Source organism: Ovis canadensis, chromosome X, assembly GCF_042477335.2.
Source record: "Ovis canadensis isolate MfBH-ARS-UI-01 breed Bighorn chromosome X, ARS-UI_OviCan_v2, whole genome shotgun sequence".
NCBI classification, from domain to species: domain Eukaryota; kingdom Metazoa; phylum Chordata; class Mammalia; order Artiodactyla; family Bovidae; genus Ovis; species Ovis canadensis.
In genome coordinates this window covers 100443460-100469096 of record NC_091727.1, presented here as the reverse complement: position 1 = coordinate 100469096, position 25637 = coordinate 100443460, and the positions used below count along the sequence as shown (strand labels likewise).

The 25637-nt window shown below is 39.3% G+C and overlaps 1 protein-coding gene across 1 annotated transcript; it reads left to right on the top strand.

Moving 5' to 3' along the window:
* The first annotated feature begins 659 nt into the window (after window positions 1–659).
* Window positions 660–24672, top strand: ADGRG4 (adhesion G protein-coupled receptor G4). Its single transcript, XM_070291223.1, is given in 8 exon segments — window positions 660–725; window positions 728–803; window positions 806–1282; window positions 21932–22143; window positions 22145–22714; window positions 22805–23544; window positions 23816–24205; window positions 24207–24672. Coding segments are annotated over 8 exon segments (2997 nt in total).
* Window positions 24673–25637: the final 965 nt, after the last annotated feature.

Sequence of the window (25637 nt, the reverse complement as noted above, 5' to 3'; positions counted from 1 at the left end):
AATGGTAGGAGGGACTCAGGTTGCACTCCGGGCAGTGCCACTGCACCCCTCCTGAATGCAAACAGAAGCCCTGCAGCTCCAGTGTTGTCCATCCTTCAGGCCCCTGTCAGTGCCTCAGTGAGAAGCCATCTCCAGAGGCAGAATAAATCAGGTAATTTGGATCAGCAAAAGGCATTGGAGAAATAAATTGCTGTTGCAATGTGAATATAATAAGGCAGTTAAGTAGATGGAAATGGTCATCTTTTGATTGTATGAGTGAGTGTGATGTGCAGCAAATTTTAATTCCAAGCTGCCTTTTCCTGGCCTCTCCCCATCACTAGCCACACACTTCTAAATGCCCCCTCCCCCAGATTGTTCAGTTGGTGTGTGCTGTGGCCTCTGGGAACACTAATCTAACTTTTCATACTATCCCAGGCTAAATATAATTAGGAAGAAGCTCTTCTGCCAAAATAAAGTCACATGTCAAATAGAGGTGATTTTTTTTTAAAATATCTACTCTTTTGGCTTATGCTCACCAGTATTGACTCATAATAGTCTTGTACAATCTGGATTTGTACAAGATGTTAAAATGTTAAAATAGATTGTTAAATGTTAAATGTTAAAATTGATTTTTTTTTGTTACTGAAATTTCATTTGTTTTCTCTTTTCCCTTCCCCCAAATGTGGACAGATGCACTCTCACTAAAAGGAAAAAGGCTGGATTTTTATGGCAAAGCTGACACATATGGCAAAGCCTGACCAACAATATTCCTGGACTAAGTCAATTCACAGTAGGCCTTGATCTGCGATTTGTGAGTGTCAAATCAGTGATTGGCTGGCTTTCTCTTACATTACTAATAACACTTTCCTGGGCAGAGAAGACATAGAACTTGAACTCTCGGGAGATCATCAGCAACTAATTGTGTACAACTTTGGCAAGACCTTTCACATCCGTTACCACCTGATTCCATTTCAGTGGCACACAGTATGGTTGGTATGGAATGGTGTGAAAGGGCAGATTAGAGCTATTCCTGAATAAAGGATACTGATAATTATGGATCAACCACAGAACCTAGCGCCTAATGGGACTCTGGTTCTAGGACATTTTCTCAAGAAAGGCAATGACCAGGTTCAAGGCCTGGTTCCTAGGTTCACCAGCAGCTTGTACTACTTTCAACTCCGGGACCACATCCTGGGAAATGAAGAGTTTATGAAGTGTCTGAGAGGAAATGTATTTAATTGGGAAAAAGATGTTTGGCTCGTCAACAAGATCATTCCAACTGTTGATGTGAAATTGTGCTGCTGTGAGTAACTGATGAATTGTCTTTCTTAGCAACTCTAAACAACCCACTCCTAGGCTCAAGTTCTGTCTTCCTCAGAGGGGCCTAAGGTTGCCACAGTTTTGTCATTTTTCTTTTAACTTGGAGCAAATATTATTTTCTGTCTTGTATTTTGATATGAATTCAAACTTACAGAAAAATCTCAAGAATAGGGCAAAAAATTTCTGTATATTATCTACCCAGCTTCACTGACTGTTCCAATTTCCTCATATGTTTTATCTTTCTCCCTCTTGCTCTCCTTATTTTCCCCCACTCCATACACACTCTCTCTCTCACACCCACACCCACACACACATACACACAAATTATTTCTTAATAATTTGAGATTAAGTTGCAGATATAAGACTTCATTTCAATCCCTTAATATCTCAGTGTGTAATTCCCTGAGAATAAAGAAATTTTCTTACATAACTACACTACAGTGGTCAAAATCAGGAAGTTTTACATTGATATAATACTAATATCTAATTCATAGTCCATATTCAAATTTATCCAATTGTCCTAATAACTTCTCTTGTTTTACTTGGTCCAGGACCCAACTCAGATCACGCATTTGATTTAGTTATGAGTCTTTATAGATTCTATCTGGAACAGATCCTTTGTCTTTCCCTGCCTTTCATGATGCCAGTTGGTCTCATTACTGCTGATGGTAACTTTGATCAATTGATTCTGATAATGACTGTTAGATTTCTCCACTGCAAAGTTACTATTTTTTTCCTTTGTAATTAAGTAATTTCCTAGGAGATATTTGGAAACTATGTCAATATCGTGTTCTTATTAAACTTTCACCCAGTAGATTTATATCTATTGATGATTCATGCCTCAATCACTTATTATTATAATGACTACAAAATGATGATTTTTAGAACTCCATCATTTTCCCATATTTATTAGTTAGTATTCTATTTGAGGAAGAGTGTCTTCTTCTTCCACATTTACTTATTTATTCCTCTGATTGTTTATATGTTTATATCAGCATGGACTCATGGACTCTTAGTTTATTCAATAGGTTACAATCTGTTGCTATCATTTATTTTCATGGTCAGATTGGCCCAGATTTGGCCAGTGGGAGTCCTTCAATCTGGCTCTTGTGTCCTTTTGACATATTCCCATTATTTTTTAAGTACTTCCTTAGTTTCTAGCACAATACTAGTGTTACAGGCTCATCTTGTACTTTTCCCACTCAGCCCAAGACTCAGCCATTTTACCAAAGAACCCCAGTCCCTTTTAGTGGGAAATAGTATTGGTATACCAATTAATTTTTCTTATGAAAGCAATAGTGATATGGGAGAACCATTTAAAATGAAACTCTTGTAAGAAAATTGGGTTTTTGGAATTACACATGTATTTCTTTCCATTTTTAAGGAGGAAATTTAAGATTGTTTTTCTCTGGATGACCCCACTTCTCAGATCCAATCTTCTCCATCATTGTCAGCAGCAGCCAAAGCATGGGTGAAGTCATTGATAACAGCATCCAGATAGAATTTTTTTCTCATTTCCTGAAATGTTTATTTATTCTTAGAGGAATATTATTTACTGTTCTTATGGATTTGGGAGGGGGTAGAGAGGGATTAGGGGCTATATCCATGCCTAATAGGGCTCTTACTGACTCTGGAGATAGATTTTCACCAATGGTCTGGATGCTGTTTGAGTTAATGGCAGAGGCACATTCTGGAAGCTTTCTGTATTTCTTTGAGCTCAGACTAATGCAAAGGAACAGGAGAGCTATTCCTTTGAGCTACTACCTGAAGGCATTTGGTTTTTCTCTGTTGTGAGGGCTTGAAAATGAAAGCGAAAAGTCCAAGCTGGCTCCGTACAAAAACTGAGCTAGGGACTAGTAGGTTAAGCCTGAACAGCTCACTCAAAGCAGTTTCAAGTAACTTTATCTTTGATGGAAGGAACCAGAAATATGGCTCTATTAAATCCATATACTTAGTGGTGGTCTTTGAAAGCCTAATCTGGCCAGTGAATGGCAATGGTCTTTCCTACACTTTGCTGGTAAATGACTAAATCTAACTGAAGTGTTAAAGTGTTAGACGGCCCTCATTTGTTTTTTCTCTTTTGTACACTTTTTAACGTACAATCTATCCTCTTGTTCTCATTAAGTCCTAGTGGACATAATATACAAATAATCTAATACAATGAACAAGCAAAAGAAAACACAACCTAAAATAACAGTTAGTAGAAGGAGTAGAAAATGTTATTTTTATTATTCTCATGTCTTCAAATGTTCTTTTCAAACCTTAAACCAGGGGTTTCTAACCTGAGGTGCAGAATGGCTTTGACGGGTGAGCAAAGCCCTTGAGATGGTATGCACCATGCTAAAAATGTAAGGTGAATTTTTTCCCGCTGAGGACAGTCTGTAGCTTTCATCATATTCTAAAATAACATAATTGCTGCCTTTTACTGAGTCCTTGCTGTGTGCCAGGCACTTTATGGATGAGGAAAGAGAGGCTCTGAGAGTTTAAATAAATTGCTGAAGGTCACCCAACAAATAAGTAGTGGACTAGGGATTTGAACAAAGATCTGTCCTGTTGCAAAGCCATTCTTTTCACCCTCCATGGCTTGCAGGACTACCTCAAAGGAGTATGTGGCCCCCCAAAATGTTCTGAGACACTGTCTTAGAAGCTTCCTTTGAAGCGAGTTGCTGCTGCTGCTAACCCACCTGGTTATCAGCTATGATCACTGCCTGCTCCCCACTGAAGGAACTATAACACCACAGAATTTCTTCTACCTCCATGCTGCCATCTGACATCTGGGAAAAAGAGGGCAATTATCTGAATAATTAGGAGTGGTTACTACATGTCTAGCTTCAGCTTTTGCCTAATAAATTGTTATTTATGTTCCACAGAAAGATTATGACCTTTCAAAAATAAATTGTAATGAGCACATTACTAGGTTATAATTCTCAATAAATCTATTTACTCATAAATTATATATGTATATATTTATATATTCATGAGAACAAGGCTTTGGGGGAACATTTGCTGAAAACCATGAACACTACCTGAGTTTAATAAACAAGTATTCATTGTAGTTGTAGATATCTCAGAAATAAACAAGGGGTTTATTCTAATAAAGGTGTTTATTATTTAATAAGAATCAAGGCAAAGGTGCTAATCATTAGTCATTTCATTTCAGAGTAGTTTTAAAACATCTCTTTATTTAAAAATATTATAAATGCAATCCATATTGTTGTGAATAAAATAAACTCAAATAATACAGAAGTACATGAAGTATGCAGTAAAACCTACCTTATATCCTCTCCACAGAGGTGTCATTTTTCTTTTAGAATTTTTTTCCTGTGGATTTATAATGTGTGTATGTATGCACAGGTGTAATGTATGTGTATAGTTTAAAAAACAAAAGTAATATACACATATGTACATGTAGTTTTACAATTTGATTTATTTTAGCTTAATATGATGTACACATCAGATGTTTAGTAATATACCCACCTCATTCATTTTGGGGTTTCATATTCCATTGTATAGGTGTACTATAATTTACTTGACTAACTCACCATCAATGGGCATTTAAATTGCTTCCAACTCTGAAGTTACAAATAATGCTACAGTGAATTTTCTTGTACACACATCTTGGTATACATGGGCTTGTAATTTCATAGGACACATGATTAAAAGTACAATTTCAAGACAAAAGGATATAAGCTTTTATAGTTTAAATTGATTTACCATTTTTGCTAGTTATTTTATTAATTTAACTATTCATTAAAATTGATTCAGCTTTTAAATCAAAAGTAATGACATGCATGGCTAAAATTCAAACAATGCATAAAGATATAAAGTGAAAGTCTCCTTCCACTTCAATCCCTTAGCCCAAGTGCTTCCCCACTAAAGTAATGATTAATTTTTTTACATATCCTTGGAGAAACAATTTAAAACTGTGTTTCAGTGTAAATATTCCTCATTTTTCTCTTTCACATTTGAGATCATGACCATAAGCATAGTCCTCTGTATTTTTTTTTTACATTTTATAGTATATTTTGGAGATATTTCAATATCAGAAAATATAGGGCTTTCTGATTATATAGAATAGAGCTATTGTATAATTTATTCAATGAGCTCCCTTTGAAGGACTTTTAAGTTGTTTCCAGGCTTTAGATGTGACAAAAGTCTAATGTATTTTTAAAAAGAATGGATGGTGACCAAAATTTCTTGAAGTGACAGTTAGGGACTGATCACAAACTAAAATTCCTCTCTAGGTATGTTGAGCATAATTTCCTATTCTCAGCTCAGACACATGATCCAACAAAGATTTGTTCTGACTTGGGAATGTATGAAAGTGAAGAGTCTTCCTAAAGGTATGTAGATTAAATCACTCAGTTAATGCATTTGAGAAATCGTTTCTTGGAAAAGAATAAAGTAACATGAATTGAGTCAGTTCTGCAAAATCTACCCTGTATCAAAGCATAAGGTCGTTGTGTGCATGAAGCTGTTGATTTGCTAAGATTTATTAAATTAATCCATGGAATTCTCCAGCAAGAATACTGGAGTATGTAGCCATTTCCTTCTCCAGAGGATCTTCCTGACTGGGGGATCGAACCCGAAACTCCTGCATTGCAGGCAGATTCTTTCCTGTTTGAGCCACCAGGGAAGCCCATTAATTAATCTAATGCTCTAGCTGTTTTGAATTACTTTATGAACTAACCATTCTTAAAATATGCAGTGATTGATTTTATACTTTAGATACTATTTAAGACATTTGTCTGGCCCACTATTAAGCCTTCTGTCCAATTATCAGTTCTGATAGGATGCTCTGATGGGCTCTTCTAGCTAAAAGGTGATTTGGTTTTGCCCCTGTACATCAATTCTCTGTGTGATACTCATTTTTCATCATGAATGATAAGCAAGGGCTGTTTGAAGTTCGTTCAAACCTCCTTATTTGTATTCTCCTGCACAGGGTGACATTCGTCTATGGATTCAGAGATGGAAACTTCTAGCCTATCTCTCTCTCTATTGCAGGATTCATTTTTTGTGTCCTTGCCTGGAAACTGAATACAGACACCATTTTGAAAACAATTTTTTTTCCTCATCATCTTAAAGATGCTCATTTTGTATTTCTTCTACCCCATAGGCAGATGTGTCTGTGACGGTTTCTGGTCACCAATATCTCTCACAAATCTAATAAACACACTCTGAATTATATTTCCAGAGGTCGTGATTGAAAGAAAAATCAGATGTGAAATGTGGTCTAGAAAAATGCAAAGACTTAATATGAGGTGATATACCCAAATCACAAGCAGAATTTGGTACCTTAGCAAATGTTCTACTTAATATTCTGTTGGCAGGTACATCCGCAACAAAATGCCTCATGAATATTCAGCTACTCCATACCTCTGTCCTCTAGCTCCCAATGGTTACAATAATACAATTTGGTCTAAAGTGAAGGAGCAAATGGCAATTAAGTCCACAGTCCCCTATGAATTAGTATGGATTATCACCGCTTTAAAATACACAGACAGCAAAACTCATGCAGGTCATTTGCGCAAGTGATCCCTTGTTCACAAAAGGTGAATGAGATGAAACACGTTCAAAGCCCTTCAAAGACGGAGGCCACTCTCCATGGCTTCTGTGGTCTCTCCAGTACAAACGGACATTCAGTTATTGTTCAACTGCCTGCAGGGTGTGGACTTTTGGATTTGCTTCTTTTAATGAATTTTCATTGAGATAACTATACGTTCACATGCAGCTGGAGATCCCTTGTACACTTTACCCAGTTTCCCCCAATTGTAACATTTTGTAAAGCTATGGCGTAACAACCAGAATATTGACCTGGACACAATCCACTGATATTATTCAGATTTCTTTAGTTTTACTTGTACTCATTCCTGTGTGTGTGTGTATTAAGTTCTATACAGTTCTATTACCTGTGTTGGCTTGCGTGTCCAGCGACACAGTCAAGATACAGAATGGCTAATGGTTTCAACACTGTAATGATCCATCATGTTGCCCTTTTATAAACACGCCCACCTTCCTCCCTTTCCCCACATCTCTGCTTTTCACATCCCTAAACTTTGACAACTACAAATAATCCGTCCTCTGTTTCTAAAATTTTGTCATTTCAAAAACAAACCAATACAGTATTGTAAAGTAAAATAAAGTAAAAAAAAAAAAAAGAATTCAACAAAAACATTAACAAATGGAATCATACAATATGTAACCTTTAAGGATTTGCTTTTTAAAAGTTCATCTGTTTATTTATTTGTCTTTTTGGCTGTACTGGGTCTCCATTGCTGTGCAGATTTTTCTTAGTTGTGGCAAGTGGGAGCTACTCTCTAGCTGTAGTGCACGGGCTTCTCATTGTGGTGGCTTCTCTTGTTGCAGAGCACGGGCTCTAGAGTGCATGGGCTTCAGTAGTTGCAGTACACAGGCTCAGTAGTTGCGGTTTGTGGGCTCTAAAGAATAGACTCAATAGTTCTGGGACATGGGCTTAATTGCTTCATGGCATGTTGGATCTTCCCGGATCAGGGATTGAACCTGCGTCTCCTGCACTGGCAGGCAGATTCTTTACCACTGAACCACCTGGGAAGCTCAGGATTGGCTTTTATGTACTTAGCATCATTCTCTGGAGAGTCATCCAGGTTGTTGTGTTTACCCATAGTTCATTTCTTTCCACTGCAAAGCAAGATTCCATGGTGTGGATATATCACTTTTTAGCTATTCACCTGTTAAAAGGCATCTGTGATGATTCTAATTTTTCGCTATTACCAAAAAAACCTCTGCTATGAGTATTTGTGTGCAGGTTTCTGTGTGAGAATAGATTTTTGTTTCTCTGGGATGAATGCCCCAAAGTGTAATAGTTAAACATTTCGGGTTTTTTTTTTTCATTTTTTTAAAAAGTCTTTATTGAATCTGTTACAGTTTTGGTTTTGCTTTATGTTTTGTTTGTTTTAGCCCTGAGGCATGTGGGATCTCAGCTCCCTGTTGTTGCTGCTCAGTTGCTAAGTTGTGTCCCACTCTTTGTGACCCCACGGACTGCAGCCCATCAGGTCAGATTGTTTGCCAAAGTGGTTGCACCATATTCTATTCCGCCAGCAATGTATGAGTGGTCCAGTTTCTCAGCATTCTTGTCAGCATTGAGTATTGTCACTGGTTTTCAATTTTAGCCATTCTGGTAAGTATGTGGTGATGTCACATTGTGGTTTTAATTTGCATTTCCCTGATGCCTAAGAATGTTGAACGTCTTTTACTGTGATTATTTGCTATCTATATAACCTCTTCAATGAACTCTTCATGTCTTTTGCCTATTTTCTCTTTTTTTAAAAATTGAAGTATAGTGAATTTACAATGTTGTGTTCCTTCCAAGTGTACAGCAAAGTGATTCAGTTATACACATATATATTCTTCCACAGATTCTTTTTCATATAGGTTACTACAAGATATTGAGTATAGTTTCCTGTGCTATACAAGTCCTTATTATTTAGCTATTTTATATGTAGTAGTGTGTATATGTTAATCCAGGACTACTAATTTATTTGCCATTTTTAAATTGGATGTATTTACTGTTGAATTTTGAGAATTCTTTATATATTTTAGTCCTTTGTTGGACATATGTTTTGCAAATCTTTTCTACTAATCTGTAGATTACTCTTTTTTTTTTTAATTTTTAGTTTTTTATTTTTTAAATTTTAAAATCTTTAATTCTTACATGCATTCCCAAACATGAACCCCCCTCCCACCTCCCTCCCCAGAACATCTTTCTGGGTCATCCCCATGCACCAGCCCCAAGCATGCTGCATCCTGCGTCAGACATAGACTGGCGATTCAATTCACATGATAGTATACATGTTAGAATGTCATTCTCCCAAATCATCCCACCCTCTCCCTCTCCCTCTGAGTCCAAAAGTCCATTATACACATCTGTGTCTCTTTCCCTGTCTTGCATACAGGGTCGTCATTGCCATCTTCCTAAATTCCATATATATGTGTTAGTATACTGTATTGGTGTTTTTCTTTCTGGCTTACTTCACTCTGTATAATCGGCTCCAGTTTCATCCATCTCATCAGAACTGATTCAAATGAATTCTTTTTAACGGCTGAGTAATACTCCATTGTGTATATGTACCACAGCTTTCTTATCCATTCATCTGCTGATGGACATCTAGGTTGTTTCCATGTCCTGGCTATTATAAACAGTGCTGCGATGAACATTGGGGTACATGTGTCTCTTTCAATTCTGGTTTCCTCAGTGTGTATGCCCAGAAGTGGGATTGCTGGGTCATAAGGTAGTTCTATTTGCAATTTTTTAAGGAATCTCCACACTGTTCTCCATAGTGGCTGTACTAGTTTGCATTCCCACCAACAGTGTAGGAGGGTTCCCTTTTCTCCACACCCTCTCCAGCATTTATTGCTTGCAGATTTTTGGATCGCAGCCATTCTGACTGGTGTGAAGTGGTACCTCATTGTGGTTTTGATTTGCATTTCTCTAATAATGAGTGATGTTGAGCATCTTTTCATGTGTTTGTTAGCCATCCGTATGTCTTCTTTGGAGAAATGTCTATTATATATAGAAAACTATAAAACACTGATGAAAGAAATCAAAGAGGACACTAATAGATGGAGAAATATACCATGTTCATGGATTGGAAGAATCAATATAGTGAAAATGAGTATACTACCCAAAGCAATTTACAAATTCAATGCAATCCCTATCAAGCTACCAGCCACATTTTTCACAGAACTAGAACAAATAATTTCAAGCTTTGTATGGAAATACAAAAAACCTCGAATAGCCAAAGCAATCTTGAGAAAGAAGAATGGAGCTGGAGGAATCAACTTGCCTGACTTCAGGCTCTACTACAAAGCCACAGTCATCAAGACAGTATGGTACTGGCACAAAGACAGACATATAGATCAATGGAACAAAATAGAAAGCCCAGAGATAAATCCACACACATATGGACACCTTATCTTTGACAAAGGAGGCAAGAATATACAATGGAGTAAAGACAATCTCTTTAACAAGTGGTGCTGGGAAAACTGGTCAACCACTTGTAAAAGAATGAAATTAGATCACTTTCTAACACCGCACACAAAAATAAACTCAAAATGGATTAAAGATCTAAATGTAAGATCAGAAACTATAAAACTCCTAGAGGAGAACATAGGCAAAACACTCTCAGACATAAATCACAGCAGGATCCTCTATGATCCACCTCCCAGAATTCTGGAAATAAAAGCAAAAATAAACAAATGGGATCTAATTAAAATTAAAAGCTTCTGCACAACAAAGGAAAATATAAGCAAGGTGAAAAGACAGCCATCTGAATGGGAGAAAATAATAGCAAATGAAGCAACTGACAAACAACTAATCTCAAAAATATACAAGCAACTTCTGCAGCTCAACTCCAGAAAAATAAACGACCCAATCAAAAAATGGGCCAAAGAACTAAATGTAGATTACTCTTTTATCCTTTTCACATGGGCTTCCAACAGAGCAAAAGCTTTTAGTTTTGATGAAGTATAATTTATTATTATTCTTTTTGTGGATCATGCTTTTGGTATCAAGTCTAAGAATGCTTTACTTTGTGTTAATTTTGTATCCTCCAATCTTACTGAACTCACTTTTAAGTTTCAGGAGGGTTTTTTTTTTGTTTTTGTTTTTAGCTTCCTTGTGATTTTCTGCATGGACAATCACTTAATTTGCAATGCCTACTATTTCTTTTCCTTTTTTATTGGAGTGCCTCTAAGTTTCCATACTATTTATGTTGAATAAGAGTGGTGAGAATTGACATCCTTGCCTATTTCCCAGTGTTAGTGGGAAGACATTCAACCTTTCACCATTATGGTTGATGTTGTAGGTTTCTTGGTGATCTTTATCAAGTTAATAGAAACACCCTCCATTCTGAACTTGCCCAGATATTTTTTTCATGAATGGATGTGGGATTTTGTCAAATGATTTTTCTGCATCAATTGAACAGGTTTGCTAGGCCATTCTAATTAATTGCTAGACTTAGGGTTTGAAAAGATCTTTAATTCCCATGAATCTTGGTTAAAAAGTTACTGACGAGATTAGATTGACTCTATTTGGGATACGAGTGATTATTCAAGGAATACTGTTTCAGTTCAGTTCATTTCAGTTCCGTCGCTCAGTTGTGTTTGACTCTTTGCGACCCCATGGACTGCAGCATGCCAGACTTCCTGTCCATCACCAACTCCAAGAGCCTACTCAGGTCCATCAAGTCGGTGATGCCATTCAACCATCTCATCCTCTGTCGTCCCCTTCTCCTCCTGCCTTCAATCTTTCCCAGCATCAGGGTCTTTTCAGATAAGTCAGTTCCTCTCATCAGGTGGCTAAAGTATTGGAGTTTCAGGTTCAGCATCAGTCCTTCCAATGAACATTCAGGACTGATTTCCTTTAGGATGGACTAGTTGGATCTCTTTGCAGTCCAAGGGACTCTCAAGACTCTTCTCCAACACCACAATTCAAAAGCATCAGTTCTTCAGTGCTCAGCTTTCTTTATGGTCCAACTCTCACATCCATACATGACTACTGGAAAAACCATAGCTTTGATTACACGGACCTTTGCTGGCAAAGTAATGTCTCTGCTTTTTAATATGCTGTCTAGGTTGGTCATAACTTTTCTTCCAAAGAGCAAGCATCTTTTAATTTCATGGCTGCAGTCACCATCTACAGTGATTTGGGAGCCCAGAAAAATAAAGTCTGACACTGTTTCCATTGTTTTCTCATCTATTTGCTATGAAGTGATGTGACAAGAGGCCATTATCTTCATTTTTTAAATGTTGAGTTTTAAGCCAGCTTTTTCACTCTCTTTCACCTTCATCAAGAGGCTCTTCAGTTCCTCTTTGCTTTCTGCCATAAGGGTGGTGTCATCTGCATATCTGAGGTTATTGATATTTCTCCCAGCAATCTTGATTCCAGCTTGTGCTTCATTCAGCCTGGCATTTTGCATGATGTACTCTGCATATAAGTTAAACAAACAGGATGACAATACACAGCCTTGATGTACTCCTTTCCCAATTTGGAACCAGTCTGTTGTTCCATGTCCAGTTCTAACTGTTGCTTCTTGATCTGCATGCAGATTTCTCAGGAGACAGGTAAGGTGGTCTGGTATTTCCACCTCTTTAAGAATGTTCCACAGTTTGTTGTGATCCACACAGTCAGAGGCTTTGGCATAGTCGATAAAGCAGAAGTAGATGTTTTTCAAGATGTTTGTTTAAACATAAACAACAACATTGTTTCAGACCATGACTATAATTTGGGATTCCCAATGGGTTTCAATGCCAAGGCTTGCAAGTTGTCTTCATGTTTTGGTTTAGCACTGTGATGATCTCTTCTAAGTTTGTATCTGTCTGTTCTGGGTGATTGCTTTCTGTTGAGCAGTTCAGCATCTGCACAACCTGGCTTTTATTATTTACGTTTTCCAATCCTTGATTCTTTTAGATAGAGTCCCTTCTTTTTCCAGGGTTTGTGGTTTTCTGTGTAAATTGAGGGCATGCACTTATGGGTACCAGATAACTGAAGCACCAGCGCACACTGTCTTATTTCTTCTCTACATATTTCACCTGGTGCAAATCTCATCTTCTCAACACTGCACCTCTTTGGGCCTAATCTCTAAGTGAGGGGATTGAATACAATCTCCAAGGCAGTTCTAAAATTCTGTGATTTAATTACGGAAGACTTGAGTCTTTATTAAAAACATTTCATCTGAAAGATATTTGCTGAAATATACAAATCCAGGTTTTAAGTTAAAATGTGTGCATGTGTGTATACTAAGTTGCTCAGACTCTTTGCTAACCCACTGACTGCAGCCCACCAGGCTTCTCTGTCCATGGGATTTCCCAGGCAAGAATACTGGAGTGAATTGTCATTCCCTTCTCCAGGGGATCTTCCTGACCAAGGGACTGAACCCCTATCTCCTATGTCTCCTGCATTGGCAAGTGGATTCTTTACCACTGCGCCACCTGGGAAGCCCGTAAGTTAAAATGAAGGTTGCATTATTTCCTAAGCGATATCTGGTACTTAAAACGCCACCTGCTTGGCAATTTTGTTCAACTCATTTGTCTTTTTCTCAATCTTTTGCTTCTTTTTGAGATGCTTACAAGAAGTGTTAATAACAATTAACATCTATAGCTCAGCCCTCTCTAGATAAAAATACCATGCCTAATTCCCATCCTCTATGTTCTAAAAGAGTTTCCCGTTACTTGTTAAGGGTTTCTGTAACAGTGCTGTTTGAATGCTGCATCAAAGAACATAACTTAGGCTTTTGTGGTATTTAGTGTATTATTGTTTTCCTAAAAGTGAATGCAACTCAATCATTTGTTAAGGAATGGGAATTGTGAACCCTTCTCTCGATAATTAGTGCATTCATGGGGAGTGATTAAGGCCCTGGGATGCCACACTCCTCCAATGTGATATAAGTGACACTTTAACAGGTTTGCTAAGCCAATTGGCTGTGATAAAGCCATCTGTAAAAATGGGAGCCAAGATCCTGACAATTCTTTTACTCGCAGTTATGGTCAAATCGGAAGGCAGAAAGCTTGAAATAAATATTGTGCATGGGAGAAGGAAATGACAACCCACTCCAGTGTTCTTGCCTGGAGAATCCCAGGGACGGAGGAGCCTGGTGGGCTGCAGTCTATGGGGTTGCACAGAGTTGGACACGACTGAAGTGACTTAGCAGCAGCATAGCTTGATAGGATGTGAATCTCTGATAATTGAAACAACGTTGTAAAATTAAGTTAAAAAGTACTTCTTAAACCATTTTGTTTTCTTTTTATAAATGTGTCAATTTTTCAACTGGTCTATACAGTTAGTTGCAGGTTTCTGATTGTCACTCATTCTATTTGCTGATGACCACAGAATCTCAAAGAACATCCCACGCACATCTCAGAATTTCTGTACATGCAAATTAAAAGCAATTTTAATGCCTGAGACAGTGAAATAAGTTAGTAGATTGTCTACCACCATAGTTATTCCTACATCATAGATGTTGTGCTTCCCAGGTAGATTTAAAATGATAATTTCCTAATGGTGAACATGCATGATTTCATTTTGGGTGTTTTGAACTGCAGAAAAATTATGACTTAGTCTTGAATTTTACTATGTACCATTTTCACTTAGATTTTCCACCATCATTCCAAATTCCCCTTATCCAAGCCTGAAGTGGGTGTTTTCTTTCTGAATGAAGCTGCTCTCCCAATTTTCCTAGTTCTATGAATAGCACCATTGTTCTCCAATTAGTTCAAAAGTAGAAGTTAAGTTCTCCAAGACTGCTCTATCTTCATTTCTTAAACCTCTTTGCTAACATATCCTGTCCATTCTTCCTTTCCAATAGCTGTAGGATTGTGATTTCCCACACTACTCTCATCTTATTACAAACTTTCATCGTTTCCACTTGTCCAGTTAGTTAGCAAATATATATTGGACATCTACCATGTGCTGGGCTCTGTATTAGGCACTGAGAATGCAATGGTGAGTGAGCAAAGAAAGATGAGGTCCCTACCCATACAGTGTAGTGAGAAAGACATATACTAATAAGCACACATGCACACATGTAAAACTGCATCTGTGACAAGCACTATGAAGAAGAGGTATGAGGGATGTCATAAGAAGCTTGTCATAAGAGCCTAGAATAGATTGGTTTGACCCAGTCATGGAGGCAAAAGAAGGCTTCCTTGAAGAAGTGATGCATGAGCGAGATCTGGAGGATGAATAGATGTTAATCAGATGAAGAAGGGTGGGAAGATCATTCTAAGTAGAAGTAGCAGCATATGCAATGCTTTTGTGGTGGGAAAATAATGCCAAGTATTAGAGGATTAAAATGAGGCTGATGGGCTGAAGCCCAGAATACAAGGGAGAAATTTAGTACAAACTGAGAAGGAAGAGGTAGGTAGGGACCAAACCATGTACAGTTTATTTAAGCTCTGTTAAAATTTTTTTAAAAATACTTTATTTATGTATTTATTTGGCTGCTTCAGGTTTTAGTTGTGGCACGTGTGGTCTTCACTGCAGCATCTGGGATTTTTCCTTGTGGTGTGTGGACTCGGTAATTGCAGTTCACGAGCTTAGCTGCTTTGCTGCATGTGGGATTTTAGTTCCCCGACCAGGGATCAAACCCCATCCCCTGCATTGCAAGGCAGATTCTCAACCTCTGGACCACCAGGGAAGTCCTGAAAATTTTTCTTTTTTAATCCTATGAGTAACACAAGGTCACTAAAGGGAGCTAAGTATGTGAAGGGGTGTGTGTGTGTGTGATACATGATCAAATTTGAATGTCAAAAAGATCATTCTGATTGTATTATGGAACAGATTGGAGGAGCACCAAGAATGAAGGCAGAATCTAGTTGGGAGGCTACTGTCATAGTCTAGGTGAGAGATTGATGGTGGCTTTGGCACAGTGATAAGTGATAATGAGGGAGAAAAAGATGGAATCTAGAGATGTTTAGCAGGTAAGATCCATAGGACAAGATTATGAGTTGGCTATAGCAGATGAAAGAAAATGAAGGAGACAGAGGGAGAGAGTTTTGACTTGCACAGTGTAATGTATGATGATGTCATTCACTTAGGGAATACTGAAAGAGGACCCAGTTTGGAGAGAGTTCAGATTGGGGCATATTGAGTTGAGGTGTTAATGAGATATATATGCAAGAGATGATGTCAAGTGAGCAATTGGTTATATAAGTGTGGAGGTTGGAATAGAGATCTGGTCTAGAAATATAACTTCGAGATTCATCTGTGTATTGGTGTAAGTTGGAATCCAAGGTGTGAAGAAACCATAGAGTGAGAAGAAAAGAGGTGCTGGGACTGATCCTTGGGGAACCCTGATATTTAATGGCCAGGTAAAATAAAGTATGTCTGCAAAGGTGATAGCCAGTAAGAGTGGCCACAGAAGTAGGAGAAAACCCAAGAGTGCATTATGTCTCGGAAGTCAATTAAAAGAGTATTTTAAGAGGGAGGGAGTGGACAACGTTATCAAAAGCTGTTAAAAGGTCAAGTAAGATGAGGACTGACAAAGTATTCATAGTATTTGTCTACATGGAGGCCACTGGTGGCCTTAGTGAGTGCTGTTCAGTTGAATGATGATGGTAGAAGCCAGCTTACTGTGGGTGAAAGAATGGGTCAGGGGAACATGGAGATAGCCAGTATCGATAAACTTTTTCAAGATGTTTATTATTAGTTCTATTTTATTTTATGGTTGCACTGCATGGCATGCAGGATCTTAGTTCCTCAGTGCCAGTGAAGTTGCTTAGTCGTGTCCGACTCTTTGCGATCCCATGGACTATAGCCTACCAGGCTCCTCCATCCATGGAATTTTCCAGGCAAGACTACTGGAGTGGGTTGCCATTTCCTTCTCCAGGGGATCTTCCCGACCTGGGGGTCGAACCCAGGTCTCCCGCATTGCAGGCAGATGCTTTACCATCTGAACTCAACCAGGGATCAAACTTGAGCCCACTATAGTGAAAGCATAAAGTCTTTACTGTTGGACTGCCAGGGATGTCTGATAAACTTTTTAAAAAAAGTTTGAGTGTGATGGGGAGAAGAATGAGAGGACAGTACCTGTAGAAGGATATACAGGTTTTGTTTTCTTTTGCAAGAGAGTGGAACGTGTTTAAAATCAGGAGGGGAAGTCAGCACAGCTAAGTTTCTGTCCAATGACTTCTATTGTTTTTTTGATGAAGTAAGAGGCAAGGTTACTTGATAAACATGTGAGGGTAAAGTCTGAGAATGGGGAAGACTATCAATAGTTATTGCAGAGTAGGAGCATAAACTGACCAGAGAAATGTACTAGGCTGGATGCACAGTGTGAAAGGCTTATTTGAGGTTGGTGATCATGAATTTATAGAAATATTAATTCTTCTTCCTATATGGCTATGTCCAGCAGTGTTTGTCTGCTCAAGTGCAGGTGGAGTGGATGGCTGGGTTGGTGGGAGTGAGGTGGGGAGGAGGACTCTATCAGTGTTCTTAAAAGTCTCCCTGCCCTCAATTTCTTCCCATTCCTACCCATCCTGTACACTGCCATAGAATTCATTTACCTTAAAGAGTAAGTTCTAAGTGTTAGTCATTCAGGCGTGTCCAAATCTGTGACCCCATGGACTGTAGCCCACCAGGCTCCTCTGTCCATGGAATTCTCCAGGCAAGAATACTGGAGTGAGCTGCCATTCCCTTACCAGGGGATCTTCCCAACCCAGGGATTGAATCCAGGTCTCTTGCATTTCAGGCAGCTTCTTTACCATCTGACTCACCCTTTAAAATTTACTTTTTATCAACTCAATCTCCTTGTTCAAGAATTTACATCTTTGCAAATGGAATAGTGATTAAGACCATAGATGATAGACCTCCAAGTGTGAACTTGAGCAATTAATTCATGTAAAGATTCTAACACTCAGTTTCTTCAACTCTAAAATGTGGTTAATTGTGATATCTACCTTATAAGGTTGTTAGGTGCATTAAATGTGAGAGCAAGTAGCACAGTGCTTGGCTTGTAGTAAAGTAAAGCTGCTATCTTCTCTTATCTGTCTGCCCACCCATCCTAGTCTGGCATTCTTTTGTACCCCTAGTCAACATAACTCCCTTCAGTTAGACTGGTCCTTTCAATGCCTCTGTACTCATTGCTGTGTGAGTTTGCTTTCACTATCCAAACCCTATCATTTCTCAAAAGGCCCACGTGTTCTAAAAAAAAGCTTCCTCATTAGCTTGGAGCTAGTGCACTGAAGGAGAAGCTCTATACAATAAGTCAACAAAAACAAGACCGGGAGCTGACTGGCTCAGATCATGAACTCCTTATTGCCAAATTCAGACTCAAATTGAAGAAAGTAGGGAAAACCGCTAGACCATTCAGGTATGACCTAAATCAAATCCCTTATGATTATACAGTGGAAGTGAGAAATAGATTTAAGGGTCTAGATCTGATAGATAGAGGCGTGCCCAACTCTGATGAACTATGGAATGAGGTTCGTGACATTGTACAGGAGACAGGGATCAAGACCATCCCCATGGAAAAGAAATGCAAAAAAGCAAAATGGCTGTCTGGGGAGGCCTTACAAATAGCTGTGAAAAGAAGAGAGGCAAAAAGCAAAGGAAAAAAGGAAAGATATAAGCATCTGAATGCAGAGTTCCAAAGAATAGCAAGAAGAGATAAGAAAGCCTTCTTCAGGGATCAATGCAAAGAAACAGAGGAAAAGAACAGAATGGGAAAGACTAGAGATCTCTTCAAGAAAATTAGAGATACCAAGGGAACATTTCATGCAAAGATGGGCTCAGTAAAGGACAGAAATGGTATGGACCTAACAGAAGCAGAAGATATTAAGAAGAGGTGGCAAGAATACACAGAAGAACTGTACAAAAAAGATCTTCACGACCCAGATAATCGTGATGATGTGATCACTAATCTAGAGCCAGACATCTTGGAATGTGAAGTCAAGTGGGCCTTAGAAAGCATCACTACAAACAAAGCTAGTGGAGGTGATGGAATTCCAGTTGAGCTCTTTCAAATCCTGAAAGATGATGCTGTGAAAGTGCTGCACTCAATATGCCAGCAAGTTTGGAAAACTCAGCAGTGGCCACAGGACTGGAAAAGGTCAGTTTTCATTCCAATTCCAAAGAAAGGCAATGCCAAAGGATGCTCAAACTACCTCACAATTGCACTCATCTCACATGCTAGTAAAGTAATGCTCAAAATTCTCCAAGCCAGGCTCCAATAATATGTGAACCGTGAACTCCCTGATGTTCAAGATGGTTTTAGAAAAGGCAGAGGAACCAGAGATCAAATTGCCAACATCCGCTGGATCATGGAAAAAGCAAGAGAGTTCCAGAAAAACATCTATTTCTGCTTTATTGACTATGCCAAAGCGTTTGACTGTGTGGATCACAAGAAACTGCGGAAAAATCGGAGAGAGATGGGAATACCAGACCACCTGACCTGCCTCTTGAGAAATCTGTATGCAGGTCAGGAAGCAACAGTTAGAACTAGACATGAAACAACAGACTGGTTCCAAATAGAAAAAGGAGTATGTCAAGGCTGTATATTGTCACCCTGCTTATTTAACTTCTATGCAGAGTACATCATGAGAAATGCTGGACTGGAAGCAGCACAAGCTGGAATCAAGATTGGCGGGAGAAATATCAATAACCTCAGATATGCAGATGACACCACCCTTATGGCAGAAAGTGAAGAGGAGCTAAAAAGCCTCTTGATGAAAGTGAAAGAGGAGAGTGAAAAAGTTGGCTTAAAGCTCAACATTCAGAAAATGAAGATCATGGCATCTGGTCCCATCACTTCATGGCAAATAGATGGGGAAACAGTGGAAACAGTGTCAGACTTTATTTTTCTGGGCTCCAAAATCACTGCAGATGGTGACTGCAGCCATGAAATTAAAAGACGCTTACTCCTTGGAAGAAAAGTTATGACCAACCTAGATAGCATATTCAAAAGCAGAGACATTGCTTTGCCGACTAAGGTCTGCCTAGTCAAGGCTTTGGTTTTTCCTGTGGTCATGTATGGATGTGAGAGTTGGACTGTGAAGAAGGCTGAGCACCGAAGAATTGATGCTTTTGAACTGTGGTGTTGGAAAAGACTCTTGAGGGTCCCTTGGACTGCAAGGAGATCCAACCAGTCCATTCTGAAGGAGATCAGCCCTGGGATTTCTTTGGAAGGAATGATGCTAAAGCTGAAACTCCAAGTACTTTGGCCACCTCATGCGAAGAGTTGACTCATTGGAAAAGACTTTGATGCTGGGAGGGATTGGGGGCAGGAGGAGAAGGGGACGACAGAGGATGAGATGGCTGGATGGCATCACGGACTCGATGGACATGAGTCTGAGTGAACTCCGGGAGATGGTGATGGACAGGGAGGCCTGGCGTACTGCGATTCATGGGGTCGCAAAGAGTCAGACACGACGGAGTGACTGAACTGAACTGAACTGAGTGCACTGATCGCCCTTTGTATTGTATCCTGTAACATCTTATGGAAAAGTCCAAACGAACTTTTTGGCCAACTCATTACTTTAGAGATGTGAAACCTGAGTATATTCCATTGCTCACCGTATTATCAACTGTATTATTTCATTGTGCTTTTACTGTTTTGTTTTTAAAATATTATGTTACATTTTGTCTAAAAATATTTCAGTAATAAAAGATTTTCCAATAAAAGTGTGAGCTCTCTGAGGGAAAAAATCATGCCATAAACTCTATACATTTCTCACAGAATCTACAATAGTATTTACAATACTTGTTCAATTTAATTGACTTGAATTGGGACATAAGATAGGCTCCAGTGGTCTTCAAAGTGAGGTGCGCAATTCTAGGGAGCATACAGATAATACATTAGAGTGCAGGAAGAAAATATTGCGAAGTTTCTATTTATTTTTATCATTCTTTTGACATATTTTGACTATGTTTATAATATACATATTGTACATTTATTATATATATATACACATTATTTGTAAATATACATACATAAATGGCATATGTTCAAGAAGTTTTAATCTTGGTGTCCCAGATCAAAACATTTTCAATCTACAGTATTGAGATGAATATAAGCATTTGACAACAGTTAGTCATTTTTGAGCACTTACTGTGCCCCAGGTGCTATGCTAAGAGTTTTCACATGCATTAACTCAATTCTCAAAACAATTAAAAAAAATCTTTATTCATTTGGCTGTGTCAGGTCTTAGTTGTAGCATGCTCGGTCATCGTTGCAGCATGTGGAATCTTGCTCCCTGACCAGGGATTGAACCCAGGCCCCCTGCATTGGGAGCTCTGAGTCTTATCCACTGGACCACCAGGAAAATCCCCTCAAAACAATTTTTTTAAGGTCTGTGTTATTATCTCTTATTAGAAAGGAGGAACGTGAAGCACAGAAAGGTAAACTAACTAGTCCAAGATTACATAATGAATAAGTGAGGGAACCATGATTTAAAAATACATCTATTTGCATCCAAAGCCGATCCTCTTTTTTGGAAGACTTAAAGACATAATCCAACTTCTGTAATAGATACAGGACTATTCAAAGTCATCTATTTCTTCTTAAGTGAGTTTTGATAACTTGTGTCTTTCAAGAGATTGATTCATTTCCAAAGGTAATCCTCTTAATCAGTGTGCTACCATGCATACCTCTGTTAGGAATGCCTGATTTTTTTTTTTTTAATGAAGATATAATGGAATTGATGTCCTTCTACTTGTTACTTAACCAGGGCATTATAAGAACCACATATAGATTTTTGGAAAGTAGAAAATCATCTTAAGAAAAACCAGGTACATTTGGCCCTTGAACAAGGGAAAGTGAGGAACGTCAACCTCCAGAGCAGTGAAAATTCCATTACAACTTACAATTGGCCTTCTGTATCTGTTGTTTCTCCGTATCTGCTGTTCCACACCTGAGGATTCAACCAACCATGGATTGTGAATTACTGTAATTTATACTATTGGAAAAAAATCCATGTGTACGTGGACCCACACAGCTCAACCCCTGTATTCAATGGTCAATTGTAACCACGTGGTTTGATTCATATCTGATACTTATTTCCTCTTAAGAATATGAAAAGCCATTATAGAGCTCTTTCTTAAAGAATCTTTTCTGACTTCTAAAGTTGAATGCAAACTAACATATGCTTTGTAACTTTTCAGTTCTTTCTGAAAATATAATAATTCAAGAAAAAATTACCACTCTTTCACAACAAATAGACTTGACAACTCCATCTCAAGTTACTGAACTAAAACCGCAAAAGACTGCATATTCTTCTACAGTGGTGTCTAAAAGCATGCCTGTATTTGCAACTGATTATACAACTCGACTGTATTCCAATACAACATCTCGACCACTGAAAACAATGACTGCACCAATTTTTTTTAAAGACTTCCAGAGCGGAAAGAGCTACATTTGCAGCAGACCTTTTGTCTACGTCAGCAGCCATTGCTCTGTCTACCAAGAGTACCTTCGTAGGCCCTACTACCAATTCCATGAAAATAACTAAATCCCCATCTTCGGAGAGCACAAGGACAACCAAAATGGTTGAATCCATTGCTACTGAGACTTCTCATTCAGCGGTAGCTACTAATTTCCTGTACACATCTAGATTCACCAACAATTCAGTTGTATCCAAACCTTCAGTAACTGGATCTCAGTCGGCTGTTATGAGGACAGCATCTTTATTCTCACCTATTGAGTCAACATCCATGTCTACAACATCTTGGCCCAAACACAAATCCATAGGAATTGGGGCACTCCCTATTGCCACAACTAGCCAGGAGTTTCCTGCATCTACAGCTGCTAGAAGTGTACGTCAGTCCACAGTGGATCCGACTTCAACTACAGCTACTCCCATTGGGACTGCGTCAGCACTGCCACCTGAGTCTGTGCTTATCTCCACAGCTGTTTCAATGGATTCTGTATTTCCTAGAAATCAGACAGCCCAGGGACGGGGGAGCCTGGTGGGCTGCCGTCTATGGGGTGGCACAGAGTTGGATACGACTGAAGCGACTTAGCAGCAGCAGCAGTAGACAGCATCCACATTGGCCACAACTGATATGGAAATACCGTTTACAGTTTATTCAACTAGGTCTGTTGAGATGACACCTGTGCTAAGAACAGCTGAAATAGAATCACCATCTACAAATTTCCAGGCTGACTCTTCACCCATAATGGAAGATGCAATATCTACCTTCATACCAAAAGAGGCCTCTTCTATGGCACTTTCTTTCAGGGCATCTTCTCCATTCACCAGAGCTCAGAGTGTACAGATCGTTATTCATGTTGAGATGACACATACAGCCTTGACTCCTGGGAAAACACTTGCACCTATAGTGGCTGAAACTATATTTTCCTCCACAATCACTGGGCCAGTATATGCGTAGAATATACCCACAGGTGGTGGAAACATGCTTCCTCTGATTTCCACTAGATCAGCTTCCACATCCAAGGAATCTGAGTCTGGTCCCATATCAACAAGTGATGAAAGTGTCCATTTATCCTTCACAAATGAGATCACTTGGACTTCCAGGCCAGATCAGACCTTGTTGACATCAGTGTTCTATCGGAGTACTTCTAATACAGAGCATTCATCCACAACTACTAATATTATCATCCAACCAGAAGCATCCAAAGAGTGCAAGGCCACCACTATTGCTAATACTACTACAGACAGATATACAACAGTTCTATCCAAATTGACATCCCCATGGCTCACTAATTTCTCCATGGTTTCTGGAGTCCCATCTGTAACCAAACTGCTGCTGCTGCTGCTAAGTCGCTTCAGCCGTGTCCGACTCTGTGCGACCCCACAGACAGCAGCCCACCAGGCTCCCCCGTCCCTGGGATTCTCCAGGCAAGAACACTGGAGTGGTTTGCCATTTCCTTCTCCAATGCATGAAAGTGAAAAGTGAAAAGTGAAGTCGTGTCCGACTCTTAGCGACCCCATGGACTGCAGCCTACCAGGCTCCTCCATCCATGGGATTTTCCAGGCAAGAGTACTGGAGTGGGATGCCATTGCCTTCTCTCGGGTCTAAATTTAGCACCTTACTACTAAAAACCACCCCTGCATCCACAGTACTTGGAAATGAACTTCTTTCAACACCGAGGGAGACAGTTGTTCCACTTGTAGATAGAATATCTACCCTTGCTGATGTGGAACCAAATTTTTCTACTGAGGAGAGTGCTTCTGAGAACACACAAACAGAGATAAATGGTACAATTGCATTTGGAGAGACAACAGCCCCCGTTCCAGACTCTGCAATGATACAAAGATTCATTGCTACTGTGACAAGGAAAGAAACAACTTTCCATTATGGAAAATTGGCTCTAGCAGTGAAGATTAAGCTTTCTCTATTTGCAACAATGCTGGAAGCAACAGATGAGTCTATTTCCCCCTTTCCTGATGCAGAGAAGCTGACTGCCCGATTGGAATACAACTGCTGAGGTGAGAGAAAGTTGGTTTTCTACAAAATCAATGAAAACGACCCCTAAGAGTTCATACAACGAAACTACAGATATCTTCAATTCCACCCACATCTACATAGGACCTTGGACTTCAGAAACTCCACCTGAGGGGAATCCAGCTCCATCTCCCACTTCTGGGAGCACACAGACTCCATCTACCTTAACCACAAGTAACACAGAGGAGGTCCGTGTTTCAGAAATGTCTACTGGTCTTGGGAAAACAGCTCTCCCTTCACAAGCTCTGACAATTACCACACTTTTGTCTCCTGAAAAAGGGAGCATGAGTGCCCTCCCAGTATATACTCCCAGGACTGAGGAAAACGATAGTAAGCACCACCTCTGTGACTCACCCTTTCTCACACCGCCAGGACAGTTCCTTTGTAAAGACTGTAACCTCTGGGACAACCAAGATATCAAATCCTATAAACAATAAGACAACTTTTTTATACTTGCTTTCACCTAGGACTCAGCCTGAGGTGTCTTCAGTTGCCACTCTCATTTCTGAAAGCACACAGACTTTCCCTGAGTCCCCATCTCTTTCCACAGCTCGACTATCTAGTGCCAATTTTATAGCTGTGTCTACTGACAGGATCACTACAGCCCTTTCTGCTTCAAATGTATCTATAGCACTTCTTGGGAAAACTTCTATAATAACGTCCATTCATATCTACTAGATGGTCCTCACAGCCAGTTAGTGGCACTCCCTTCACTTCTAAAAGTGTTTTGGGCACTCCCACTGTACTAATGACTGGAATTTCTAAAACGGACATTCAGATTGTTTGAAAAGTACCTCTGTAGCCACTTCTGGGCCGGGTCTGAAATGTCTTCAATGTCAGTTAATGGCTCTGCTTTTCCACTTCCTACTGTTTCTTCTGATGCTTCCACAACAGGTGGATCATTCTATACTTCATTGTCTTCACTTACCCCCAGGCCTTCTATGACCATGCAAACATTGTCATTAGATGTCACACCTTTGACATATGCTGGGTCTGCTTCAAAAAATGCAGTGGCTTCCGTTGCTTTCACTACTTCAGAAATAACTAAAAGTATCATCCAGCATCACACCTACATCCTTTTCCTCCCCAGCAGAGGCAACTTTTCCCTCTGGGAAAACCATTCCAACCAGTACCATGGCTGGGACAGTGACTCCATTCATAGGCATCCCTGTCTCTCGCCTACTCAGTTCTAAGAACACTGAAGCTATTTCTTCCATTCCAAAGACCACATTTTCATCATTTATATTAACAGCCCAACAATCATCACAAAGATATCAGGGCACCACTCTGGGCATATTCCCTGGGATTACTAACAGCTCTCTTTCAACTGTAAGCAGTGGTAAAGTAACAGCTTTCACAAATACTTATTCCAGACCTGGTGCCCCTGAAAGTGTGCTTTCAT